A 25,381-nucleotide genomic window follows, 5' to 3' on the forward strand; every position below is an offset into this window, starting at 1 on the left:
AATGTGCGTATGCACATAATGTTCCGACCCTGCTCATCCACATTCTTGACTTAATTGGCTACCAAATGATGAAGAAATAGAAAACTTTCAAAAACATACATATCGTTCAATTAACAGCCAATTGAATACATTAGTGGCACGACGGAGGGCCGATGAAAGTTGTTGATAATAGGACTACTAGAAAGGACAAAAAATCAAACAACAAACATTTTTTACGACCAAATCTCGATGTCGATAATAAATTGCATCAACAAAACCCAAATTGCATCAGATAAAACCTAAACAAAACAATATAACCTATACATCATTAAAAAAGACGCGGGACCTGTCCTCAATGCGACTTGTTAACAGATCGACAAAAAAGAAGTGGGAAGTTCAAAAATACGTTTCTATTTTTGAAAACAATTTCACAGTTATTGTTGTCATTAGATATCCATTGAAATCACTAAAATGTTAATTGATATCTTCAAAAGAAGCAATTGAGACATGTTATTATCCAATTATAAATTGCGCAGACTTTCAAAGCCAATGAGTTTTAAGATTACTGATATAAATTAGAAAGAAAACAAGAATCTTTTAAAGTGAACAAATAAATAAAAATCTCAAACATTTTATGAAATCTCGTAGTAACAGTAGCAGCGAAGCCAAGAAACAAATGTTTGAAGCTAAGGGCGTCATAAACATAAAAATTATGGCTCACTGGAAATGGTTTGTGACCTGTGTTCACAGTGAATGAGCCACAAATCGACCGAAAACTATTTAAAAAGGACGAAGCTCAAAAACCCAAATACATTTTTGAAAACAAATACTTTCAAAAGTCATGACAAACCAAAGTTTTCAATAAGAAGTGACTTGGAACACTTCAGGATGCCAATGGGGCCTGCCAATAATCAGACCTAGTCACGACCCCACAAAAAGGCAACAAATACATAAAGAAGCCGAAACTTCAAACAGTTTTACGACATCACACTGTTCAAGGCACTATAATTATAATATTTTACCTGCAACAACTGTAAATCATTTTTTTGCCCGCCTAGTCATAAAATCAATGAGTCTTCCTTATAAAAGGAATACGTAGATATGACAACAAAAAGAAACCCAACTTTTGAACAGTACAGAAATCTCGAAAATTTTTTATTAAACTGAATCGTTCAAGCAGTCAGTCAAAACATATAATCAAGCGGGAAAAAATTATTTGAATTATTAAAAGTGATTAAGACTTCTAATTATTGAGATTGAGCTACCTGGTGACGAAAATGGAAGCAAAAAGAGACAAGGGGAGTTTTTTAGGGCAGACAAAAAGGAGACAATCTTTTTTTTAAATTTTAAATTGAAAATCATTAAAACAAGCAGCTGCAAACTGAAATATTTAATTGAGTTGTAGTATACGTACTGGGGAAGCAATTCAGACCTCTCGTTATCAGGTATATGTATTAGAAAAATAAAAAGAAAGACAAACATTGGCAAAAACAAAAAAATCAACAAATTTTGCGAGATAAATGTGTCTCAGACAAAAAGCGTAAAAGAATTCAACAGAAACAATTGACATATCGATACGCTGTGCATTTTTTCTACTGTGATTTAATTCTATTCGACGTGTCATTAATGTGATAATTCGACAAGGAAACAAAATGAAGTCATAAAAAATTCAATTATGCTGAAAAAAAAATTGAAAACGCTTAGTATCAAAACAAAGAAACCATTAGTTGAACATAAGGCCGTTAACGACTTTAATTTATAACTCAAAGCAAGTTGCTTTCTTCCTGTTTTTACTGAGACTGCGCCCGAAGTTGAGAGAAGTAAAACAAAATTCTCTGCAAAGTTCAAAAATTCAGTGATTTTTTTCTTAAAACAAATACATTCAAAATGATAGCAGAATTAGATTACAACTGAAAGAATTGTATAGGTTCAATTGAACCTTATAGAAAGCTAACTGGATCTTTCAATGGGAACACTTAGTCATTGGGTTACAAAAAGTATAATAATTGAAAGCAAAACTCAAGAAGTTCATACAATTTTTACAAAAACAATTGATCAGAGCCATAAAAACCACGAGCTTAACTCTGAAACCATAATATAATCTCAATGGGACTCGTATATTGTGAATAGTATCTCTCAATAATTTGAATCGTATCTGAGCCCTAATTTGAAAATCTTATCTGTAATTTACATAAAAAACATTTACATAGCAAGAATTTATTTTAAAAAAAAGTTCGGGCCTCATTAAAATCTAAAAATTTATTTATCGTAAGGATCCATGGTGAGATCAAGATCAGCCCAGATGTTCCTGCGCGTCTAACAAAACACTCAATCGTTCAAATGGTTGCGAAATAGAGTATTTTTTATACAAAACTTTCCAGTGTGTCTAAAATTTATAGTGCATTTTGTACAATTATCGAGTTTAAATTTAAAAAAATTGGCAAAATTATAATTCCCGAAGACTCTTAAAGCATGCAGGAATACGACTAGCTCGATTTTGAGCTTAAGAAGATTATGGGGGCAGTTTTAAGTTGTCTACTTCCTGCAAAATTTAAAGCAAATGGGCTAAAAAAAAGCAAATTTTTGTCCCATTTTTGACATAAAAAGTCGGAATTTTGAAATATTTAGCGTAACTTCTGGCCAAAGAACTCGGATCGAAAAATTCAGCAACCCTCACCTGTCTTACGAGATAAAATAAATAACCTTACAGGTAACAATTTTTACTTTTTTTAGTAAAATTGACGAAAAATTGGACAAAAATATTGAAAATGCGAATAAAATCATCTGAAATACGTCTTATATTCACAAAACTTCAAGACTCGATAACTCCCTATAAAAAACGAAAATCGAAAAGAATCTTTTTAATTCCATATTCTACGCTGGATGGGCTTTCTAATGATACCACTCACAACTCTCTACGATGATTATATCGATCGGTCAAAATTGTCTGAACAAAAAAAACCCATTTGAGTATATAGTTCCTCCCCCACTAAAGTGGGTCGGAACAAAACTCCAGCCGTTTTTATAAGAATGTTCTCATGCCCAAAGAAATATAGCATCAAGATTGACCTTAGACTGTTTGCTAATCAAACCAAAAACTACGTCAGGACTGAATCAATATACGTAAATACTTTTGACTTATTGTTCAAGTCTCCATGAGGACAGCAAAAGAGCCATTTTACGAAACCAATTTTTCGGGACAGATTCGTAAAAATAACCAATTCTATCTGCCAGATTCTTTCAAGATGAACAATTTTTAAAGTATTCCCTATAGCAATAAAGCACGAGTAAAAGGCCTAGGGTCCTAATGAGTGCGGAAAAAATCAAACTTTTGCAATATTTGAATGATACATACTTTGAGTACCAACATAAAAAACAAGAAACATCAGAAAATAAGTCTTTCCATCTTCGATGTCCTGTCTTCGATTTTCTAACGATTTTTTAAACTTTTTGTGATTTTTGATGATTTTCTGCTTTCTTGGGTTGAAGATGGTTTTACTTGCTCCATCAAATTTAGCTATAACAGAGAAAAACTCTGCAGTAGACATTTAAAATAAAATCGGGCACGGTGTGCCTTAAAAAAGGAGAGAAAAAAAAAAAAAACGAAGCAAAAGCAAAAAGAAAAACTGTGCGCGGTCTGCCAGAAAACAAAGCAAAGCACGAAAGACAAAGCACGAAGACAAAGCACGAAAAAAGGACCAAAAAACGCAAGGAAAAAATAAACGACTTGAAAAAACCGGTTATTTCCGCCTTTATCGTCAGCGATAAGTTATCAAACTGCGAGGCGCGTCCAAAATGTTAAATAACTTCACAATGGAGACAAAATCTGTAAAATAATGTTTCCAATAAACGCACTATATTTTACATTGTTTGCTTAGCTTTCGCCACACTGTATGTGATAAAAAAGCCGCCATTTTTCTAGTCGCCGGTCATAAAGCAGGGGCGAGGAAAGAGTAGTAGAAAAAGATAGCCAGGGAATAACACAGCAGATTTACGCCCATGTTTTGTTGCGCCAATGTCAATAGGTAATGCTGCAAGTTTTGTCCGGAACGAGAGTTTTTAGAAATAAAAATTACTGTTCATTGGCAAAAAAAATCCACTAAATCATACAATTGAATTGAATTATTTCATTGATTATTTCAACAAAAATAGCTTCGAAAAATGGTTCTTCAATGAATATTTTGATTTAATCTTTAAGAAAACGATTTTGGATGAAAAGTGATTTGATCTATTTTCCCTTTTGAGAGACGTTTGTAAATTAACAGTTTGTTTCAATATTGCGGAGAAAAGTTTTTTGCGAGATACGACAGTCCCCATTGCTGTCAGATTGCCGGTTATTCTAACAACTTCTGCCAGATAACACCTTGCTCTGACTGATTCTGCCAGATTTCTCTAAGATGGCCGGCCCTTGTTTCTTCTCGACTAGGATTGTTCAGCTTTAATGTCATGACTGGGCTGCTAAAAGATTTAAGTTTTTGCAGAATATAGGTAAAAAGTAAATAAAAATCAGTAACAAAACCAACAATTAGTAACTGGAATTGATATCTTTGCTATTCTGCAACAAATATTTTTAGGTAACGTTGGCACTGACCTCGAAAGTTACGTTTTAAACACAAAACATTAGGCCAGCAAAAAAGTTCTGCTATCGACTTAATTGAAATCGCTATCGCTGAAATTCTTTAGAAAAATTAAAATCAAGTTTCAAAACTCTTCCATTAAAGGAATATTTGGAATGTTTTTATTACATTCCATAAGTTTTGTTGACTTAATGCATCCTTTGGTGTTTTTTTTGAAAGATATCAGTAACTCAGATTGTACGCTGGCCAAAATTCTGATTTGACCATTGGTAACTATAAACAAATTTTACTTAGCATTTAATTGTGAAATTGTGTCTAACAGAACGGGGTGTTTTATTCAGCAGGTGTATTTTGTATTTTGTGAGACAAGCTACGCTAAGAAAAGTGTATGACTCACGTAGAGTCAACGTGAGTCAATCTATGGCTCACGTAAATCAGGATTTATATCCGCATATTTAATATGAATTGATAGACAGTCATTAAAACGTCTCTGAAATAAATTTTGTGGAGGTAAAAAAAACAAAGACAAATCTGACAATCCCTCTCAAGATTGCGAAGTTTTCAACAAGTTGAATATGCACATATGAAGGTTAAAGATAACTTCAATTCACCCTATCACATCAAAATGTTCAAAAACTGACGTTTAAAATGTTGACACAATAACTTGAAAATGCTATCTGAAAAGAAGAGGGGGAAAAACTAATGTCATTTAATTTCAAAATCACAACATCCAAAAAGTTATACTGTTTCGAAAAAATACTGCAGTAAATGGAATGAGTGCATTTTAACTGAGTTGTTTCAGTTTTATCAATTGCTTTAATCTCTTCCAGTTGTTGAGGAGAGAAACAATGATCCTAGATAGCTCAGTATTGAAATTGCCTACCCAGAAAACAGTGCAACATTTGTGCAGGAAAAAATCCACCGGATGGTGTTCGCTCTGGTGCCCGCCAGTTCCAAACTAGCTAGCCAATCTGCTCTCTTCTTATCATGCCTTTCTCACCCAGCTCCATAATCCGCGCTTTGCATTCTAACAATTTAACCCCATTCGACTCGGGTTCCCAACATAAATTGCCTCTACTTTTTAACCATTGCATCAATAATTAACTTTTAATCGTTGATGATTTGGCACTATTGTTACTATCAGGCAAAATTCGCGTATGAAGATTTTTGCTCCATTCAAAAATTTTTGTCTGCAATCTTTTTGCTCAATGTTAGTCCAATTTTTCTCGCTGAAAGTTAATCCATATTTTTACCAGTTGAAACAAATCAACCAATTAGCAAATTCATAATCACAAATAAACATTTCAATTAACGTTTTCTTTTGGCCATTATTTCATTCTGAGCAATAAAAATCTTTTAAAAACTTTTAAATTTATTTTCAACATTTGAAATGAACAACTGTCTAAGCGTACAAGGTAGTATTCATAAACAACGTCGTGTTGCCCTTTGCGGAACAAAGTTCTGTTAATGAGACTTTGACGCTCATGGACGATCAAAAATATAGTTTGCTACATGTTTAGTCAAAAATTAGTTGCGTTTTGTAGAGATGGAAACTTCTGTATTTTTAAATATTTTTAAATACAGAAGTTTCCATACTTACAAAACTGACTAAACTTACAAAACTAAATTCTGACCAAACATGTGACAAACCTTGTAATTTTACTCGTTTTTGATCTCTCACTCATTGACGTGGTATCGAGCAAACTTTCACATTTTGTGTACAATTCGTATCAGATTACTGACTTCGAATGTACAAGGATTAATTTCTGGACGTTCAAACGCAAAGATGTTAAGAGAATAGTCTAGAATTGGCCTTCAAGGTTATTAAGGCCCAGGTCGCCTATACGACAACTTTCTTTGATTTCATACTAGTCATATATGATTCTTAATAATCATACTAGCTCATATAGGATTTGTAAGTTTTCTTAGTCGTCATACAACGATCATATCCCAGGTTTTGGTCCAGACCCAAATTGAGCTATGATCAGACCCAATCGAGCGCACACCCCTGTGTTCCCAAACCGAAATTACAGGGTCTGGAAGGCGGTTCGAGCGCACAATAGTCTGGAACATGGTCTGATTTCGGTCTGATCAGAGGTCAATTCGGTCTGGACGGTCTGATCATAGTCTTTTTAGCCTGGACCATGGTCTGGGTTCGGTCAAATCAGAGGTCAATTCGGTCTAGAAGGTCTGAGCATAGTCTTCATAGTCTGGACCATGGTCTGGGCTCGGTCTGATCAGAGGTCAATTCGGTCTGGAAGGTCTGATCACAGTCTTTATAGTCTGGACCATGATCTGAGTTCAGTCTGATCAGAGGTCAATTCGGTTTTGAAGGTCTGATTTCGAGTGCATTATTTTTTTGATTTTTTTGTTTTTTTTTTATTGAAGGGTGTTGGCTCTGCCAAAAGGCAACAATAAAGCAGCGTTCCGATCAGAGACTCATCTAAAGTCCGATGACTCTGATCAGAAACAAGGAGTCCAACTGATAGCAAATGCCGGTCCCCTCAAGAGAAGAGGAAATTTTGATTAACTGAAGACCACGACGTTTCTTGTGGAAAGCTGTCTAAGTTCATCCATTGAGTCAGAAATATGAAATAAGGGGTATGGTAAATAAAAATTTTTTCTCAACAGTTAGGATTCGTTTTCATTAGCAATAATCTTTCTCTGATCAGACTCTTTTGAGCGCACTTGAGTCTGATCATAGTCTGATTAAGGTCTAGGCAATGGTCTGAAATTGAGTTTGGACCATGGTCTGAAGATGGTCTGACCATAGTCTGTTTATAGTCTGGACATTGGTCTGAATTTGTGTCTGACCATAAGCGCACTATAGTCTGGACAGTGGTCTGGGTTCGGTCTGAACAGAGGACATTTTGGTCTGGAAAGTCTGATCAGAGATCATTTTGATCTGGAAGGTCTGATCAGAGGTAACTTCGGTCTGGAAAGTCTGATCAGAGGTCATTTCAGTCTGCATAGTCTGATCATAGCTCAATTTGGGTCTGGACCTAAACCTGGGATATAATCTCCCAGAAACTATACAGGAATCATACAAAAATTTTGGAAGCCCGAAAATAATATGACCTTTTTTTCGGTGAAAATTTATTGGAAATCATACATGGTCATATATACTACATAAAACAATGGCTAGTGCCACAAGTTCAGGTATAATTTAGTCAGAAAACTTTTAATTTTCACATATCCTTTGTGCAGTATACTTTTGACCCTTTAAATGCGCTAAGGCACCAATTCTGGTTTGTGCTCTTTTTTGGAAAATGATTTTGAAGTTATATGCAAAAGAGTTTTTTAGTTTTTTTATGAAAGAGAGTTTTTATGTATGAACTGACTTCTGTTATTCCAAAAAAGTGATGCCAGGGAATCATCTACGTAATGCCTTATCGATAAAATTTAGATATTTAATTTTAAAAAAGATATCCGCTTCCTGGTGCAAAGACTCCGAAATACATGACTTATTGCATTACTTACTCTAAATAAAATAGTATGTTTATCTCTGACTCAAGTTTTGATATTCTCTGAAGCCAGTTTATACGTATTTGAAAGACATGCGCAAATGTGTTATGCTCAAATGTGTTAACACATGCGCAAATGTGTTAAGACATAGCTCAAAATCATTTTCTAAATAGGCATAGAGTTCAGTGTTTAAGTGCAACCTCAGCGTCAAAAGTATACTGCACATACTAGAATCAAATTGATTTTTTGCTAGTCAAACCAGGACGATATATGAGTTGTTTGGTTTCATACCAAGATTGCTTTAATAAATCATGTATGGTCAATATGAAATTATGCACGGTCCTCGTATAGAATCAAAGAAACTTGAAATTGGTCCAGGACTTGAGTCATTATATCATAAATCCACCCAATACTTCGGCACCTCAGCTAAAAGTAGTTCTCAGTTGTGTGTTGCTCCGTAAAGAACGGGTCCGTAACCAGAATCTGTCAAAAACATATACTCTTTCGGCCGATAAGATCCAAGACTTGAGTTTGCGTGATTATGATAAAAATGGAATATTTTGAAGTTTAAGAGTACTATTAAGGTAAGTTTCGAGTACTCAAACGTGAACACATGCAGGCATGCACACTCGAGCATTATGAGAAAAATTGAGGCTGCGCTCGAGTTCTGAAAAATAATGAGCAACATAAAAAGATTTTAGAAAACATTAAAAGCAGTCAATAGTGTATTAGAGAAAGTAGAACTTTTTTGCTCAATAATCAGAACAATTATCATTAATCAATCACAAAGATAGAAGGTGGCGGCAAGTTTTTTATCTTGAAAAACATCTGAATACAATAATGAGAAATATTGGATAGTCTCCATGCGTACCCTTTTCCCATTTTCAACTATTTGAAAACTATCCTATGGTGCTGCAGATGTATTGGTTGAAATTCTATTCACATCATTTTTGGCCTACTGAAAGCATATTTGCTAAATTGAACGCCTGAAACAATAAGTATTGAGGATTTGAAATGGCTTTTGAATTGATTGTTTTCCTGATACTGCATCAAATACTTCATCGTTGTACGCTAAAATAATTCATAGTTACAATATGAATAAGTAACAATAACAAGAAAGCATTGAAATCAAACAAGCTTTTAATTACAGAAATTTTGCCTATCAACGATGTTCTGTATTAGTACAAAAATTGGTTTTTGATATCAAACTAGTTTCTTTTATGTTTTTCTCCAGCTTTTCTGCCATGAATTCCAGTGAAAGCCTGTATTTTCCACTGCCCATATTTTGACCATTTTCATATTTCAAAGAACAAAAGGTACCGTTTAAAAACGAGAAAAGCACCACTGTGTTAGATGCAGCAAGTGTCAGAAAACTAATGTTCTCACAATTCATTAACAATTTTTTAAAGAAAAATCTTGAAAAATCTCTTACACCGTATATTTATAATGAGAGGAGTTTGAAGTGAAACTATAGTCCGCAAGTGGAAAGTGGAAAAAATTTTGATGAGAGTTTTTAAATTAGGCTTATGTAACAGAATCAGCTCACTTCTAAAGGTTGAAATTGAAGATGTTAGCAATAAGAAAGTAAAATGCAATTCAAATATTTAAGAAATGTGAAATAGAAGTTGCGTACTTCTTTTGTTTTAATTCCCGAACCAAATATTTGTCGCTTATTTTCTTTTTAAAAAAATTACCAATAATGAAGTTTATCGACCTATAAAGTAGAAAATGAAATCAGCCTTTGATAAAATTGAATATATTCTTCTTTATGTTTAACGTTTTTCTGACGCTTCTATCAAGACAGTTTCTGATTAAATGACGTTGCTTTACTCAGTGAAAATAAAACTTTGTTGATGAAATTTTGTATTTGTTTTTTATTAATAGCCGCGAAGCAATAGCCGAGGCTATTATTGGGTCTTGGTTTTTCATTTATTTCGTCGTCATAATTTTTGTTACGACCACATGACGTCACAACCACTTCAAATCTGCTTTTTTTCAATCGTTCATGCAATTTCAACTAATTTGCGGGCGTGACGTCACTTTTTACTATTAGTGGAGCGAGTTTTTTTGTTCATTTGCGTGATTAAATTTTTGGTCACACGTGACATCTCACTCTTAGAAATGACTTCCTCACTCTAAAATTGACTTTTCTTTGCTTTGATTCAAAAAGATAAGGTCAAATGAGTGCTTGTCACTCTAATTGAAGATTACTTAAGAGCATCAAATAGAAACAGCAATAAATTATATAGATTTTTAATCAAAATTTAACATCTCAGCGCTTAATGAAAAGAATAAGTTTCTTTTCTGGTCTGTCTTTTTCCCGTCCTTTTTGAGACTAAAGATATATGAAGCTATTGCGGCTATTTTCGGGCAATTTGCCAGCTATGTTATAAAAATTGACAAGAAATGAAAAAAACGCAACGGAGAAAAACAAGAAGGCTCAGTAATGTGCGTTAGCACTTAGTGTTCTGACCACGTTCATATTTTTGACTTAATTGTCTACCAAATGATGAAGAGCAACATAACTTTAACTTTCAAAAAAACACATACTCTTCGAAAACATTTGGTTAATAAGTAATTTGTCTTAAGTGCGAACCTATGCATGAATTATATACTGCCGCATTGGAGAGCCAATGATAACTGCTATCAATAAAGCTACAAGACCCGACAAGCAAATAAAACAAAACACTTCCCGTCTAACTCAAAATCGTTTCCTTTTTAAAAAAGGCCACTAACAAAGTCAAAATACATCAGTTAAAACATAAACTTAGAAATCAACGTTAAATTTGCTTCAAAGCGGATATAACTTTTACTTGATGAAATGTTGTAACCATTTAAGAAGTGCAAGAATTAAAAGAGGCAAAGTCAATCATTAGCTGTCAACTACAAATACTAGATAGAGTCCTAAGTAACTTCATCGGAGCCGTTGGCAGCAGTTGTTAGCGAGAAAATGATTTATTACCACTTTGCAGCACCAAAAATACTTGTCAATAATGAAAATATGAGACAAGACAAATAACAAAATCAGTAAACAAAAATAACTGTTAGTTGCGACCAAAAATCATTATCTATTATTATAGGCGCTTAATAAAAATGTCGAAATGGCAACAGATAATAACAGAAAAAAGTTTACATAAAATCAATTGAACCATGAATTGACTTTATATCGGCTTCTACAAAAAAGTATGTCAGAAAATGTAGGACCAGTCCTTACAGATACCCTGTAGCAAGTAGACAGAAAAAAACAACAAATGCAAATTTTGAAATTACGTGCTATACATTAAATCCTTTAATTATGACTAAATGAATTTCTCTTCCACTCTAACGGCAACCATCAATAATGTTGTTGTATGACACCAACTATAAAAAACACAAAAATGGTTAAACAGTTTTTCAAAAAATTGAACAACTAATCAAATCATAAATGATTTATTCATTTATGATTTGAAAGAAAAAGGAGCCACAACACCATTTATATACAAAAATCAGCACTGACATCAATTTTTTTTCCTAGAAAGAAGTTGTGAGATTTGTTTATATCAGAGACTCTGTTGGAAATTGACAGAAATTAGATTTAAGAACCGCCGAAACTCAAAACCTTTATGATTTTTTGAAAGAAATTATTTTCAGAAGGTTTTTAAAAAGTAAATTTTCAACTAAGTGAACCAAAAACCTTTTAATTTTACGAGAGGTCTTTTGTACCTCAAAACAATGGAGACTAAGTCTTCAGACAACAAATTTATTACGAGTACAGACAGAACGCTGATTTCAACGAACATTGTTACAAAAACACATTTTTCAAGCCCTTAAAACCATTAGATATGTTTTGAGCTGATTGTGAATGTTTACCTGAGGTATTTTAAACATCAATGAGGTCTTGTTTTACGAGGCTATGCAAACAAAGACAACAAAAAACCTACAAGCAATGACCAGTATCAAAATATCTTAAGAAACCACTTAGCGTCATAGCCATAAAACCATCAGCTGAAGCAAAAACGACAAAAACTATTGTTTTCTTTGCCAACAGTGGACGGGAGATGTCATTAATAGGACTAACATACAAACTGTCAGAAGCAAAAACAGAAAAGAACAGAATTCAAAAGGTCAATCAAGTTTTTCAAAACAAAAATTTCAAGTCATTAATACCAAAAGCAATCAACTGATCAAAATCGCAAAAGACGATTTTTCGCTCTTCAAAGAAAGCCACTGATATTTGTCATGATCCAGAATGTGCGACAGCAGTGCAAAAAAGAAAGACAAAAAGAGGAAACACACAAAAATCATTTACAATTCGCAAGAAAACGGTTTAAAAGCCGTTAAATCATACGCTATCAACTAAAAAACTCTATTTGTGCATGTGCGTTTCCTTTTGTTTGTGATTTTATGGGACCATCTATCAAAATGATAATCGGTCAAGGTAACGGAAACAGCTTCCAAAATTGGCATATTATCCCAACGTAGAGAAAATTTAGAACCTATGGTATCGAGGCAATGAAGCCAATAAATAAAAAGAATTAAGACTTTACCTTCACTCAATGGAAAGAGAGGGCTTGATTTTTTCTTACTAAGACTAAGCAACACAAGGACTGGATTTCAAGACAAGTGGAAAATTATAAAATTCAACTGAGATTTTCCTAAAACAAATATATTAAAATACATTCCAGACACTAGAGGTCATCTGAAAGCATTATATATGTTCAAGTATACCATGTAGGAACACCAAGTGGATCATTCTTTTCTGATGCTCACTCATGAGCCTGCAAAAAAGACACGGAATGTAGAAAAACACAAGAATTCAATTCGACTTTAAGAAAACACTTTGTTAAAGTGATAGAAACCATGAAACTCTCTGAAATCTTAACTCAAGATCGTGGGGCCTCATTTTGACAATAAACTAAGCGTGCATAGAAGTTGAATTTTGATTGCAGAATTTTTGGTTTTTAATAAGAAGAAAAAACAAAAGATTGCTAAATCAAATTTTAAAAAAGCATTGCCTGAATGAATTTATAATTTTTTTAGTTGTTAAAAACCACAAAAAGAGCAGAACAAGTATGGATAAAGCAACAAGCGATGCGTTTATTTATAAGAACTAATTATTCCAATGCTAATCAATATACAAACTTTGGCAAAAGAATGTTAATATATCAAAATTTAATTATTCATTTTTCATAATAATTGTTTTGAGATAGCAAAAAACTGTCAAATTTTAATGCAGAATTACGGTTCCACAAAACTCTTAAAAAACACAGAAGAAGAGCTAGCCTTCTTTTTGAGTTGACTGCAACGTATATCAGCAGTTTGAGGTCTGTACCTCCGGAGGATTTCAAAAGTCGATGAAATATTTGGAGCCATTTTCGAAGAGAAAGGGCGAAACTTTGAAAAAAATATCAATTTTTCACCCAAAATGTCGGAATAAAAGAGTCATCAACCGTTTTCTGGGTCTTTAGGAAAAGTCAGAGGCACTATTTTTTAACAAAATTAACTAGTTTTACCAAAAATTGACTGAACAAAAAAAACCTTTTTTAGTATATAGTTCCTCCCCCACTAAAGTGGGTCGGAACAATTGTTTCGAACTTCTTTGTTGTCCCTGATATCAATCACTACTGGTATAGCTCCATTCGTATATGGAAATTGTAATTAAGCTTTTTTCTGAGTTTTTATATATATATATTATATATATATATATATATATATATATATATATATATATATATATATATATATACATATATATATATATATATATATATATATATATATATATATGTATATGTGTGTGTGTGTGTGTGCGTGTGTGTGTGTCTGTGTGTGTGTATGTGTGTGTCTGTGTGAGTGTGTATGTATGTGTGTGTATTTGTGTGTGCGCATTTGTCTGTGCGTGAGTGTGTTTTTTAATTGTTTCTCAATCAGTGGCGTCGATTGATATATGTTCCATCATAGCATGAGTGTGCTGTCAAGATAAAATCGGATGCTTTCTTATCATAGTCAGGTCTTCTTTTTTTTAAAAAAAAATATATTTGATACAATTAATTTTTTTATTTGATAGTTAGAGGTTAAATTTTGTAAGCAGTAATTTCAACCAGCTCTGTCTTTTAACAGTTTTTATTTTGATCGAAATCAGTTTTTACTCCGAACAAAGTATAGCCGAATATGCTATATAATCTTTCGAAGAACACTTATTTATGTAAACAAATAAGCTGAACTGCACTTTGTTTACATTGTTTTCTTGGCTGCACAAAAAGTGAAAAAACTGATGGTACAAACTTTGCTCTCAATAATGGTACATGCAAATAACGTACCAATATCTTGGTACAATGTGATGACTAATTGTATTATAATAGAAACTAAATTCTATGATGCAAGAATTGGTAAATTTTGAATAAGTTTTTTTTATAACGCTGTTTATTAAAATACAATTTATTGTTCAAAATTCGGTGTTTACTAATGCTACGTAAATTTAGTACACGTTGTACGTTTGAGTAAAGCTTTTAAAATACGTTATGTAGAATTTGTTAATGAATAATTTGGCTTTTAGTAAACTTTGATCTCTATTATGTAATTAACTTTTTTATTTTGGCCACCTGGTTGCAAACAGCCGTGAAAAACTTCATTATAGTTTTTTTTTCTCATATTTTTTCATGATGTCACAAAATTGATTCATGTTCACAAATTAAACAAAGAGAAAATATGCAAATTGATTTTAATTCAAGAACAAATATCATCGAATATTGCTTAATTTTGAATCGATTTGACTTTTTGAGGCGTTATTCTCGAGCGTAATTTTCTAAAATTGTACGAGAGCTTTTTTGTCCGAGTCAAGTTACGCAAAACCGTCTGATTATTAGCCAAGTTTGTTTACTACAAAATTTATTAACTATCTCTACTAAACGTCGCTCGTCGAGTACACGTAACCAAAATTTCCTAAAATGGCTGTCAGTTTTTTCAAACAGAGGTAAGGGTTTCAGTTTTTGGAAACTTATGTAGCATTGATTATTAGTAATAAATAAAATCAAACTCTTGCTCCATCGAAACTCCTCTCTTTCCCACCCTTCTCCCCACCTCCTCCCCGGGTGATCCAGGCGCATTTCACATCACCTCAGCCCCTTTTTACGACTGCAATTTATGTGTTTATGTAAATTTGGGTTAAAAGAAGCAAATTGATATTTGGAAATTTGATCCGACTCAAAAAGTGACTCTAATTTGTTTTGCAAATTTTCCTCGTTTCCCAATGACCGAGAAAAATTTAAGTGTCTTGTTACGTTTATAGCATTAAATATTTAAATTTGTTGAAATTGACACAAAAGCGAGAATTCAACGCCACTATTGAGGTTAGCAGGGGAACTAAAATTGACCATAAATTTAGTTACTAACTAGTGATAAAAATAATTTGACGGCCTTAGAAACGTGAGAGAGAATCAATTGCGAAAGAACCAGCAGCCATCTGGCGGTAGTGGACAAAACAGTTTCTCAACATCAACAACCGCTGGATTCAGTCAGAGTATGAAAGACTTGACCAGACCAAAGCCTGGTTTCTCCCCAGAGCCAGTCAAGGCTCAGCACAAGTCCGGATCTCCCGTGTTTGTCAATGTGAACAACGTGCAGAAGAATACAAGTTTTACCAGTGAGTGAAAATACACTAGTGTTAGAGGGTTTTCTCCATTAATTGTTTATAAATACCTGATCATGTATAGATCCAAAAAATTGCATAAATTGACAATGTTTAGGAAAAGTTTTGTCGCAATCTTCATCAGCGTCGATTGGTACATTTTTCAGTAGCTTGTTTGTATCAGGTTTATATATATTTATTAAACTATATGTTTAACAACTACGTTGCGCAGAAGAAACGGGACCATTGGGCATTTTCGCCTGTTGCTGTTACCGCCATTTCCTACTAAATTATGGGCCAAAAAGAGGACATTTTAATCAATATAAAAAAGCATAACCAAAAATTTAAAGGAAGCGTCTCACTGAATCCGAGTAAGCGATGAAAAAACAAAAATGCACTTCTTTCAATTAAAAATATCAGAAATAAATCACACCAATATTAAGATTTTCAAAATTTCTGTGTTGTGCCAGTAATATTAGGATAGAGAGTACAGCTGTCAGCTCACAAGGACTTCAAAAATGTACACAAAACTAGTTTTCCGTTTGTGCCCCCCCCCCCCCCCCCCCCAGCTTATTGGATGCATATTATTTGCAACCCCCCGACGCACTTGCAATTATTTTACATAATGATTTACAATGTAATGGCACGTGCTCTGTAACTGGGGGCGCAAAACGTACTGGGAAGGCGGCACAAACGGATACGATCCTCAAAAACAGATTTAGCAAACAAACTGTGCTTGAGTTCTTGGTGTGCAGAAAAATTGAGGCTGACAAACTATGCAAAAATTAAGGCAACAAAAGGATGCTAATTTTCCTTTGAAAATATTTGCCTATGATAAGCGAATCTTTTTGTATAGCTGCCATTAATATATGTATCATGTGCAGCTTATCAATCTTCTAATTTTTGTTGGAAAGTTTGTCTTTAGCAATTTTTTTCAATTTTTTAATGAAATATTATCCCACAGCATTGCTTTAACTAGGAAACTGAATTGATTAAAGTCATTTAGTGACGTTTCCGTGAGCTTTTTGAAGTTTATTTTGTATAATTTTTTGTCCAGGCCTTTAAATTGACTGGGTTGACTGAAATGAGAAGGTTTTGAAGAAATTAAACATCCTCTTCAGACAAAAATTCGATTATTAGTTAAATTAACTATTCAAAAAATTAGCAATATCAAATTTCCTCCGTTCCGGAATAAAAATATGATGGCTGTTAAATGATATTCGATAGTCAACTACGAAATGATAGGTACTGTCCTGCTGATATCTGTATTATTATGTCTTTTTATTATGACAATTTTTAACCAAGTTATTTATACTTATTTAAACTAGTTAGCTTAAACTAGTTAGCTTAATTGTCATGACTTTTATTATCAAAGTTTATCATTTTAATGGACTAAAACTAGATTGAAATTTTCATCTCTTTAGGCCGATCCTTGGAGACATTGCATCGACCTCAAAGCGCAGAATCTCCGTCACTTTTGCCCGCCATTGACACCGGAAGTCGGCAGATATATCAAACGCCAAATCAGTTTGTTCAAAATGTAGTAGCCAGTTCCAGCAATCCTCTCGTGGCCAATCAGAGCAGCTCTAACCAAGGATCACAAGTAATGACATCACAACAAGGATACTCCGGTACAAGTTCTTTTCTAGGCAGTGGTACTCCTCAATTGACTGCTGCTTTGGCTCCGGTTGGAGGGAACAGTGCACCAAAAAGCTACCAAACAGCTACTACGTTGCTGCAGCATCAATACAGGTACAAATATCTTACACCTTGTCTTGCATAAGTTTTGCTCATTAAAAACGCTTGGCATATGATCCTGGTCGACGCGGCAGTCGATATTAGCGGATACTGTTGTGAGAAATGCGCTTAATGTGTAGAAATTATGTATGAAATATGCTGACTGTTTAATTCTATGGATTGAATGTGCAGAAGATAAATCTTTCCCACTTTTCAGGATATTTCTCTGTACATTTCTTGCAAAATCCTCTTCTGCTCAAAATTGACGCGTTCAGCGCATTCGTACATAAATTTCAAAAAAAAAGTCTCGACATGTGGGCCGTAAATTTTCATCAATCGGTAAGAAATTTTAATCGTGCGACATAGTTTATGTGGAGTTAACCGGTGTTTGAAGGACAGTACAATTAGATAACGTTGAACAAGTAGGGCTCCTCGCCAAACTATGTCACGCCTATCTTATGCACCGGATTCGACTTTCTTACAATCTCAACTATTGCTCTTTTCCTCTTGGACGTGACGGGCTCTAAGTTTGTAGTCCAGTTATTCATCAGTTAACAACTTTGGAGGTTTCGAAACAATTATGAACTTTTCTGCAACATCTTTTAATATATTATTTCACATTTCAAAAGATAGGCTGAATGTTGAGATACTGGTGTAAGAACTATCAATTAAGTTGCCAATGTTAATGTTGTAATGTTAAAGCATACCTCCACTGCTGTACCTGAACAACCTTCTCACTGTCGCCAAGCTAGACGAGTTAAGACGCAACAGCACCACCTCCACTACTTCTTTAAACCTGCTCTACCCACTTAAGACCACAACGAACAACCCTTCCAACAGCACTGGGGCAACGGGAGCCACAGTCATGGGGTCCACTGTTCCCGCAACCTCCACTGGGGTAATTGGAGGGGGAGGAGTTGGCAGTGGTGGGTTTGGAGCAATTCACAACACACTCCTGGGGGTTGGTCTGACGTCATTGAATGGACAGCAGCAGCTGCCCCATAGCAGTGGAAGCAGCACTCAGAATCTCATCCATTCAGGTATTCCAATAACATGGATCTTTTCCGCTTGTGACCCCCCCCCCTTTAAGTTCTGCCCCCCCCCCTTTTACAGAGCGCATGTCATTACATAGTAAATCGTTATGAAAAAATTATGGCACGTGCTATTGGGGGATGCAAATAATATGCACCCACTAAGCGAGGGGGGGGGGCTCTGAATATACCCAGGCTCTGATTTGAGTCATCATGCTTCGAACTGAACGTTAGGTTGACAGAAGTTGATTCTCCTTGACTTGTTATTATTATTTTATGAATTCTTCGTAATAAAATTGTGGCTCAAACGTTCCTGTCATGAACTACCTTTTTCAAAGCGATAACAATTTGGGAAATGTGGGAAAGTTGCAAATTTGTTATAGATCTGACTCCTCGTCGCGAAGATTTTGATGCTCAGAGGAAACCGACCCCCTCATTACAGCTACCCCCAATATCCAAAAGCTCCTTTTCGTGCAAAGAGTGCATGTTCTCTGCCACTCATCAGAGCAAGCTGGACTTGCACATCATGACTCATCACACAGGACCAACCAGACAACCGGACCATCAGCCAATCGCTATTGAGAGAGGTGATAAATATTTCAACCAATCAGGAGACGGATCAGGTGGCCATTTTGACGAACATAACGCTACGTTTGATTCGAACACGAACAATGACTCCTCGGGTTCATTTAATGCGTCAAGCAACCCGAACTCTTCCGGGCAAGGCAGTTTGAAACCATTTAAATGTCCTGATTGTAACTATAGCACCATTTACGAAAACTGTCTCAAATCTCACCAAGCTAGACATTCTAGCGAGTTTGAAGAAATTTTACAATCAACACTCTTGACAGAAATGAGGTTTGAAAATGGCTACAAATGCACTATTTGCAACAACTACAGTACTGCATACAAAAAATGCCTTGCCAGCCACTTGTTGAAACACAAGAAAGGAGGTTCGGGACCAGTTGGTCCAATTCAAAAACTGACGAGGCCTCGGATATCGTCAAATAAGTCAACAAACAGTCGGAGTTCAGCGACTGGAGCCTCGGATCCTTTCAGACGCCCGGCTAGTGGCAGCAGTATGATATACTCGGACGACGACCAATGTAGCAGTCTTCTGGAAGCCACAAACCGTGACCTCACAATTGACGAGGAAGGGGAGATCGGCGAGTTTGATGACGTCAAGGAAGAAAATGACGATGAAGAGGAATACGACGGCCCATGTTCGAAACGGCAAAATATGAGGTCCTGCTTTGCATAATTATTTTTACTATTTCGCTCGTTCGAACGCTAGATCGGAACTTAGAAATTGAGCTGAACAATTGAAAGAAGCCTTCCGGAAGCTCTTTGATCAGACTAAACACGGGATATAATTAAACACGGATTGATCCAAAAGCACAAAAATTAGAAAGCAATGAGTGGAGTGAGTGAAAAAAAAAACACTCAAAATACGACGAATTTGGGCATTTACTAAGGGAAAAACTAGCTATCCCTGAAAAAATCAATTGCGTTACTCAATGGGAGCTCAGATTGGTACATCGTTAGGTTAAGAATTTAATATCCCGAATGTTGATTTTCGTAAGCTGTAACTTAAGGATGATAGAAATTGCTGCGAATCAACCAAATTTTTCAAAAAGATTGTCGTTTGGTTTTTTTGCTATTAATTTCATCAGCTATGAATATGATTATCAGTGCCTGTAAATTGTTGTCAAAATTAACTGAAAATGTACTTGGAGAGAAGGTATTAATTTATTAATTCATTGCTTCATAATTTTCTTAATAATTTGCTTGTTTCCCTCATTTTCTAGGCAATCTATTTATGCGCGTAGAACTCTCTTGTTATGATTTTTTATTGGTTGGCGTTTTTGTTAGGCTTTCCATTTGTCATCTTTTTCTCCCTATTGTTCATTGAACTCTAATTGATTTTGCATCCACTAATTACAACACGACATCAGCAACTTTGTGCCGTTTTTGCCGCCTAAGTTTTGCGCCTAATTTTACGCTTTCAGTCTAAAGTAAATAGAGTTTTTAGAAAAAAAATCAAAACTATCAAAATTTAAAACTCGGAAACAGTGAAAACCATTATTATGCAGAGAGCAATGAAAATCGATTGTTATGTAGACATGCTAAAAAATGCTTACTATTTGATAAAATTGTTGATACACATTTTATAAATTGATGTTTTCTGTCTTTTGAACTCAAGAACAAATAAATTCAATTTTAAACGGCGGGCACATCAGATATTACAAATATACGACAGAACTTCAGGACTCCTATTTTACAAGTTTTTTATCTGATACTTATGTCACTCTAAAAAAGTGACAGACATTAAAAAGTTTGAACATAACTTCATTTTGTGTATTGTTTTGGCGAGTTTTGAAAGCCTTGAGCGATGATTTTGTGTGAATTTTGGATAATTATCAACAATTGGGGGATAAGTTTTCGGTATTTTTAAATGTGCCATTTATATTTAATACCAATAGAGAGACCTGTGTTTTTTCTTCTATTTTATTATTTGCTCTCAAACGAAGAGTGGGGCAATTATATTAGCCCTGCTGGTCTTTTTATGCAATTTGTTGCTTTACTGATTTTTCGTCTGACCCATTTGACTTTTGGTTCTCGAAAACAAGATAAACAGGTAGCACCCAGAGGGCATTAAGTTCTGTTAGGATCTTTTAGTTCAGTAGTTTCCAATTGCGCGATTCACAGAAACTGCTTCGGAGACTTATACTTATAGTGTGAAAGGCGGTTCTCAGAGGTTGACCCCCAAACCACCCCTCCCCACAACAACCCCCCCCCCACATCAACCCCCCTCACTTCACCCCCCAATCCCAATCCCTGAACATCGTTCAGGCCGTAAGGGACGCCTACAGCCAATGACCCTCACCCACCGTTGCCCTTGCCTCAGCACCCCCGTACTGTTGCCCCACCCCAATCAGCCCCGCCCCCCAATGTACCCCCGCGCTATGCTTACTTCACGCCCCTTCAATTAAACTAAAGCTAGCTTCACCAATCAACCGTGGCTAGCTACTGACGAAGCCAACCACTCACCGGTCATTTGAGAGCGATTCGACCGACATTAGTCGGCTATTTTTTCTATTTCTTCTCTTTCATTTTCAAGTGTTATTTTTCAACGCATTTGGTCCCCTCGGCCACTAAATTTTGAAACCTTTTAAAAATCTCAAATAAACTGTTGAGCGAAAATTTTTAAAATTCTGGACTGGGAGACTTATGCTGCTGTAGTTTTGCATCGTTTTCATTAATATCTGGCTCAATTTAAAGAAAAGCACATGCCCCTGGGGGGCGTAAAAGATATAAGCCCACTAAGCGGGGGGGCCAAAACAGAATAGATCCGAAAATTGGGTCTCTCCCATTATAGCCCCCCCATGAAATTATAGCCCCCCCATTATGGTATAATTACTATGATTGGGGGGCTGTAGGTTATCTGACCACTAAGCTGGGGGTGGTTATAATGGGAAAGACCCCCTTTTTCTTTCAAAAAAAATCTGTGTGGGAATACCTAGCAAAAAAATTGCAGCCTTCCTTCTGCGTCCTTCGTCTTGACAACGATTCTTTTTGCTCAAAAAACGTGCTTGTAAGATATATTTCCATAGAGAGAACACGTTTTGATCTCCGACCGTTGGATTTTGAGATACTTGTAAGAAAGTAACTTGTAAGTGATTTGGTGGGAATATTCAGAAATGCGTGTCAATTCGTGGGACTCGAGCGGTTGTTATGGTGTTTCTAATATACTACCCTATGATGTGACCACAAAAAGGCTTTAAAACCGCCAAAAAGGGGGCTTCGTTGACCCTTAATAATGCACATTCTGCATTCAAATTTAAATTCTATGAGTTTTGATTTCCAATTTTGACCTAAATTACCGTAAGTTAAATTCACAGCCCGCCATTTCTTTTTGAACTTATTTCATACGAAGGTGCAAGGGGATTCTGAAATGGTCATAACGTGTACTCCCAGATCAGAAAGCCTATCACAATATTATTAACTGTTTTTTAACCTAATTATTTATTTGTGTATAGGTCCTCACAAGACTATATGATGGACATAGACGAACACCGACACGTGGTCACTTCTACTCCGGAAGTTGGAGTCAGACAGTCTGTGAATGCATGCCCATATTGTGAAACAATTTTCAAAAATGACAAAGTGTTCACTGTTCATATGTCATTTCACAGTGATGACAATCCGTTCACGTGTAAGTCATGCGGAACTCCATGCAACGACAGTTACGAGTTTGAGTTGCATTTGATTCAATCTCAACACAAAATCGACCTTCATTAGATTTTGTAACTTTTTAACAAACAACTTGAAGATACTAATAAATTAATGGCTTTGTTTATTGCTTATACTGAAAACGTAATTTTTGTACGATAAATTTCGACTCAACCTTTTGCGTGTTGATGAAGCTCAAGTTTCTCGGAATTACAGAAAACGAAACAGTGTTCTATGTTTATTGCTCATTTTCTTCCAATTTCTCTTTTATTAATTGCCATACTTTCAACTTTTACTTCAATTAATTGAAGGGTGTTATGATTATTGGATAGATAAATGCTACACAATTTTAATTAACATATTCTGTGCATATACATACATCACTGCTACATGGAAAGAGAGCACTTTTGATAGAATTGTGACGAATGAACTAATTTTGGCAACGAAACGTCAACTCAGATCAACTCAGTTTGCTTCTCAAGAACTTTTATTACGTCATACCCTGTTTTCCAACTGATCAATGTGGCCCTCAGTTGACCTTTGACCTTTCGGTTCTGCAAGTCTTTCTCCAATGGGTACTGGTGTCTTGCCATTGCAAAGTCTTTCTCACGAAGTTGCAAACATAGACAGATATCATTTAAGTAGTCGCCAGCAAAGAAAATCTTGTCGTAATCAATATTTCGCTCCGATTTCTGCCGTGAAAGATAGTTTTTGATCACAACTCCTTTACACATTTCTCCGCTGAAACAGTGATCACAAGTGTGCGTGTTGAGTAGCCCAATTTTGACTAGGCCGTTGGGCTGGACAGAAACAGGATTTGAGAGAATCTGGTCAATAGCATTCCGTAATCCAGCATTTTCTAGAATCTTCTCAATTACCAGCACGTTTCCACCAGATATCACGATGACGTCAATGTTGCGTTTGATTTTCATGTCACGGAGTGTTTCGAGCATCTGAGCGCTTCCTGGAGAAAATTAGATTAAGTGAACAAATTTGAGGACAAATGTAATGCTTTTGGAAAAAATATATGAAAAAAAGAAGAGCTGATGTCATGTCGTAGGCTTCACAAATATGACTGCGCAATGCTACGGAACCAACGAAAAAGCTAGCAAATATCTATGAAATTTGTGCTGTTTTCTCTTTTGGACGGTTCTGGTATTTTTTCAGAATCATTTTGAACAGAAACATGTACATCAGGAAGATAACAGTAAGGTTGAATTTGTTCATGCTCACAAGTTTATTGAAACTCTCTGCGCATTGATACACGGAGGCACGTTAATATTCGTTAGCACTTTATTTTTAGACGCGCACATCATCAAATTTCGGTAAGTTTTTAACCAAATAGAATAGCATTATTTTTTGAACAAAACAAAGATAAACTTACTGCTACGGGCTCAATATTGGATATTTATCCTGACAAGAATAGAAATTAATGCCAGCCTCAGTAGGACTTCTAAATTTAATAAGGGAAGAGGTACACGATCGAAATCGATCTGAGTCGCATGGCAAAAAATTCTGAGCTCATGTTGGCAAATTGGTACCATCGGATAGGCAGAAGTCTCATCTCTGGAATTACAACAGTCAAGAAAAATCATTGAAAAAAATGTTGCGCAGCAAAAAAGAAATCTAAGAAAACAGCGACGTAACAAATTATCGTAATCGTAGCAAATGATCACAGAGCACCATAATTCAAATTTTATTATGGAAGTTTCTTTAATTCTTGATGATCCTTTTGCAAGGAAATTATCTAGTTGCTACATAAAAAACATTGCTCGCAATCAACATGTATGTTGTTTTCGTGAACAATCAAATCCTTTTTTTGTACATTTTCCTATCTTATGGCGAATAGTTTATACAGTTCTGATACTCTAAAAGCGAACAAGTTCATTGTTGATGCATCTAATTGTTTTTCAAAACGAAGTAACAAAAATAATAAAAAATCTCAGGGAAAATTTACGTGTATTTATAGCGGCATTAACTGTCCAAACCAAGAAGCTGAGGAAACTAAGGAAATTAATAAAATTTAAAATAAATTCTGTAGTATTACGAGAGCCGTTACAAATGAGCGGATAATTAATCCCGCATTAGAGCGAACGTATTTAGGCGCTAATTAACCATTCTTTCGCCGCGCGCTAAACAAACTAACGCTTGTTAAGACTACCAGTACACAAGTATTTAAACAACTCAGTTCGACTTATTTAAATAACACAACTTTAGGCCTGGTTCTCCTCGCTTATATCCAGGATAGAAAATGTACGTTGTTGAACGTAGGCGGCCTGTAAAACCACAGTTTCTTTTGATTTAAATTACTTCTGCTTTTGACAGTTGCAATGCAGATCTTTTCCCCCAATTTCAATAAAGATGAAGCAGATTGCTTCAGGGGAAAAGACAATAGAGTCTCATAAAAAGCCCCCAAGAAAACCATAATTGTTGCGGTTTTAGAAGAGGGGAAAAGCAGAAAACAGGCGCCTACGAAATCAATAATTGATGCTCTCAGCTTTTTAGATTTTTATTATTTTTTGGAGTTTCAATAATTTTTCCGTGAGATAAAAAAGAGGTAATTCTCTTGCCTTCTCGGCCAATAGGAAAATTAGGAAGCACCTCACTATGAACGTGAGTTTGTGATTCGCTCCCTATCGGCCCAAACGGAGCTGAGAGGAATTAATTGTTTCTCTCAGCGAAGTGGGACGGAATAAAATTAGAGAGACAGAAATCACTCCCAGAAACAAGCAGCAGACAACTGCTTTCATTTT

At 35.2% G+C, this 25,381-nt stretch overlaps 2 protein-coding genes across 6 annotated transcripts in view; one reads left to right on the forward strand and one right to left on the reverse strand.

Annotated features, from left to right (window-relative positions):
- Window positions 1-14,681: 14,681 nt before the first annotated feature.
- LOC142336838 (uncharacterized) lies at window positions 14,682-23,002 on the forward strand. The gene is made up of 6 exons (XM_075385787.1): window positions 14,682-14,973; window positions 15,422-15,642; window positions 17,052-17,379; window positions 18,067-18,404; window positions 18,779-19,640; window positions 22,436-23,002. The coding sequence occupies exons 1-6, from the start codon at window positions 14,948-14,950 to the stop codon at window positions 22,695-22,697; spliced, it is 2,037 nt and encodes a 678-aa protein (XP_075241902.1). The 5' UTR covers window positions 14,682-14,947; the 3' UTR covers window positions 22,698-23,002.
- LOC142336845 (pyridoxal phosphate phosphatase PHOSPHO2-like) overlaps window positions 22,854-25,381 on the reverse strand; it is a 48,076-nt gene continuing 45,548 nt past the window's right edge. For all 5 annotated transcript variants that reach the window (XM_075385822.1, XM_075385799.1, XM_075385814.1 and 2 more), the window contains one exon: window positions 22,854-23,592. In XM_075385822.1, coding sequence (XP_075241937.1) covers window positions 23,084-23,592 — 509 coding nt within the window. In that variant the 3' untranslated portion in view covers window positions 22,854-23,083. The remainder of the gene's footprint in view (window positions 23,593-25,381) is intronic.

This window comes from Convolutriloba macropyga, chromosome 1 (assembly GCF_964194025.1).
Source record: "Convolutriloba macropyga chromosome 1, txConMacr16.3, whole genome shotgun sequence".
NCBI lineage: Eukaryota > Metazoa > Xenacoelomorpha > Acoela > Convolutidae > Convolutriloba > Convolutriloba macropyga.

Bases quoted from the DNA above. Each gene is read 5' to 3' on its own strand.
- LOC142336838 (XM_075385787.1), top strand. From the start codon at position 14,948: ATGGCTGTCAGTTTTTTCAAACAGAG. The intron at 14,974-15,421 runs GTAAGGGTTTCA...TGACGGCCTTAG, and splicing joins GTCAGTTTTTTCAAACAGAG to AAACGTGAGAGAGAATCAAT. The intron at 17,380-18,066 runs GTACAAATATCT...GTAATGTTAAAG, and splicing joins TTGCTGCAGCATCAATACAG to CATACCTCCACTGCTGTACC.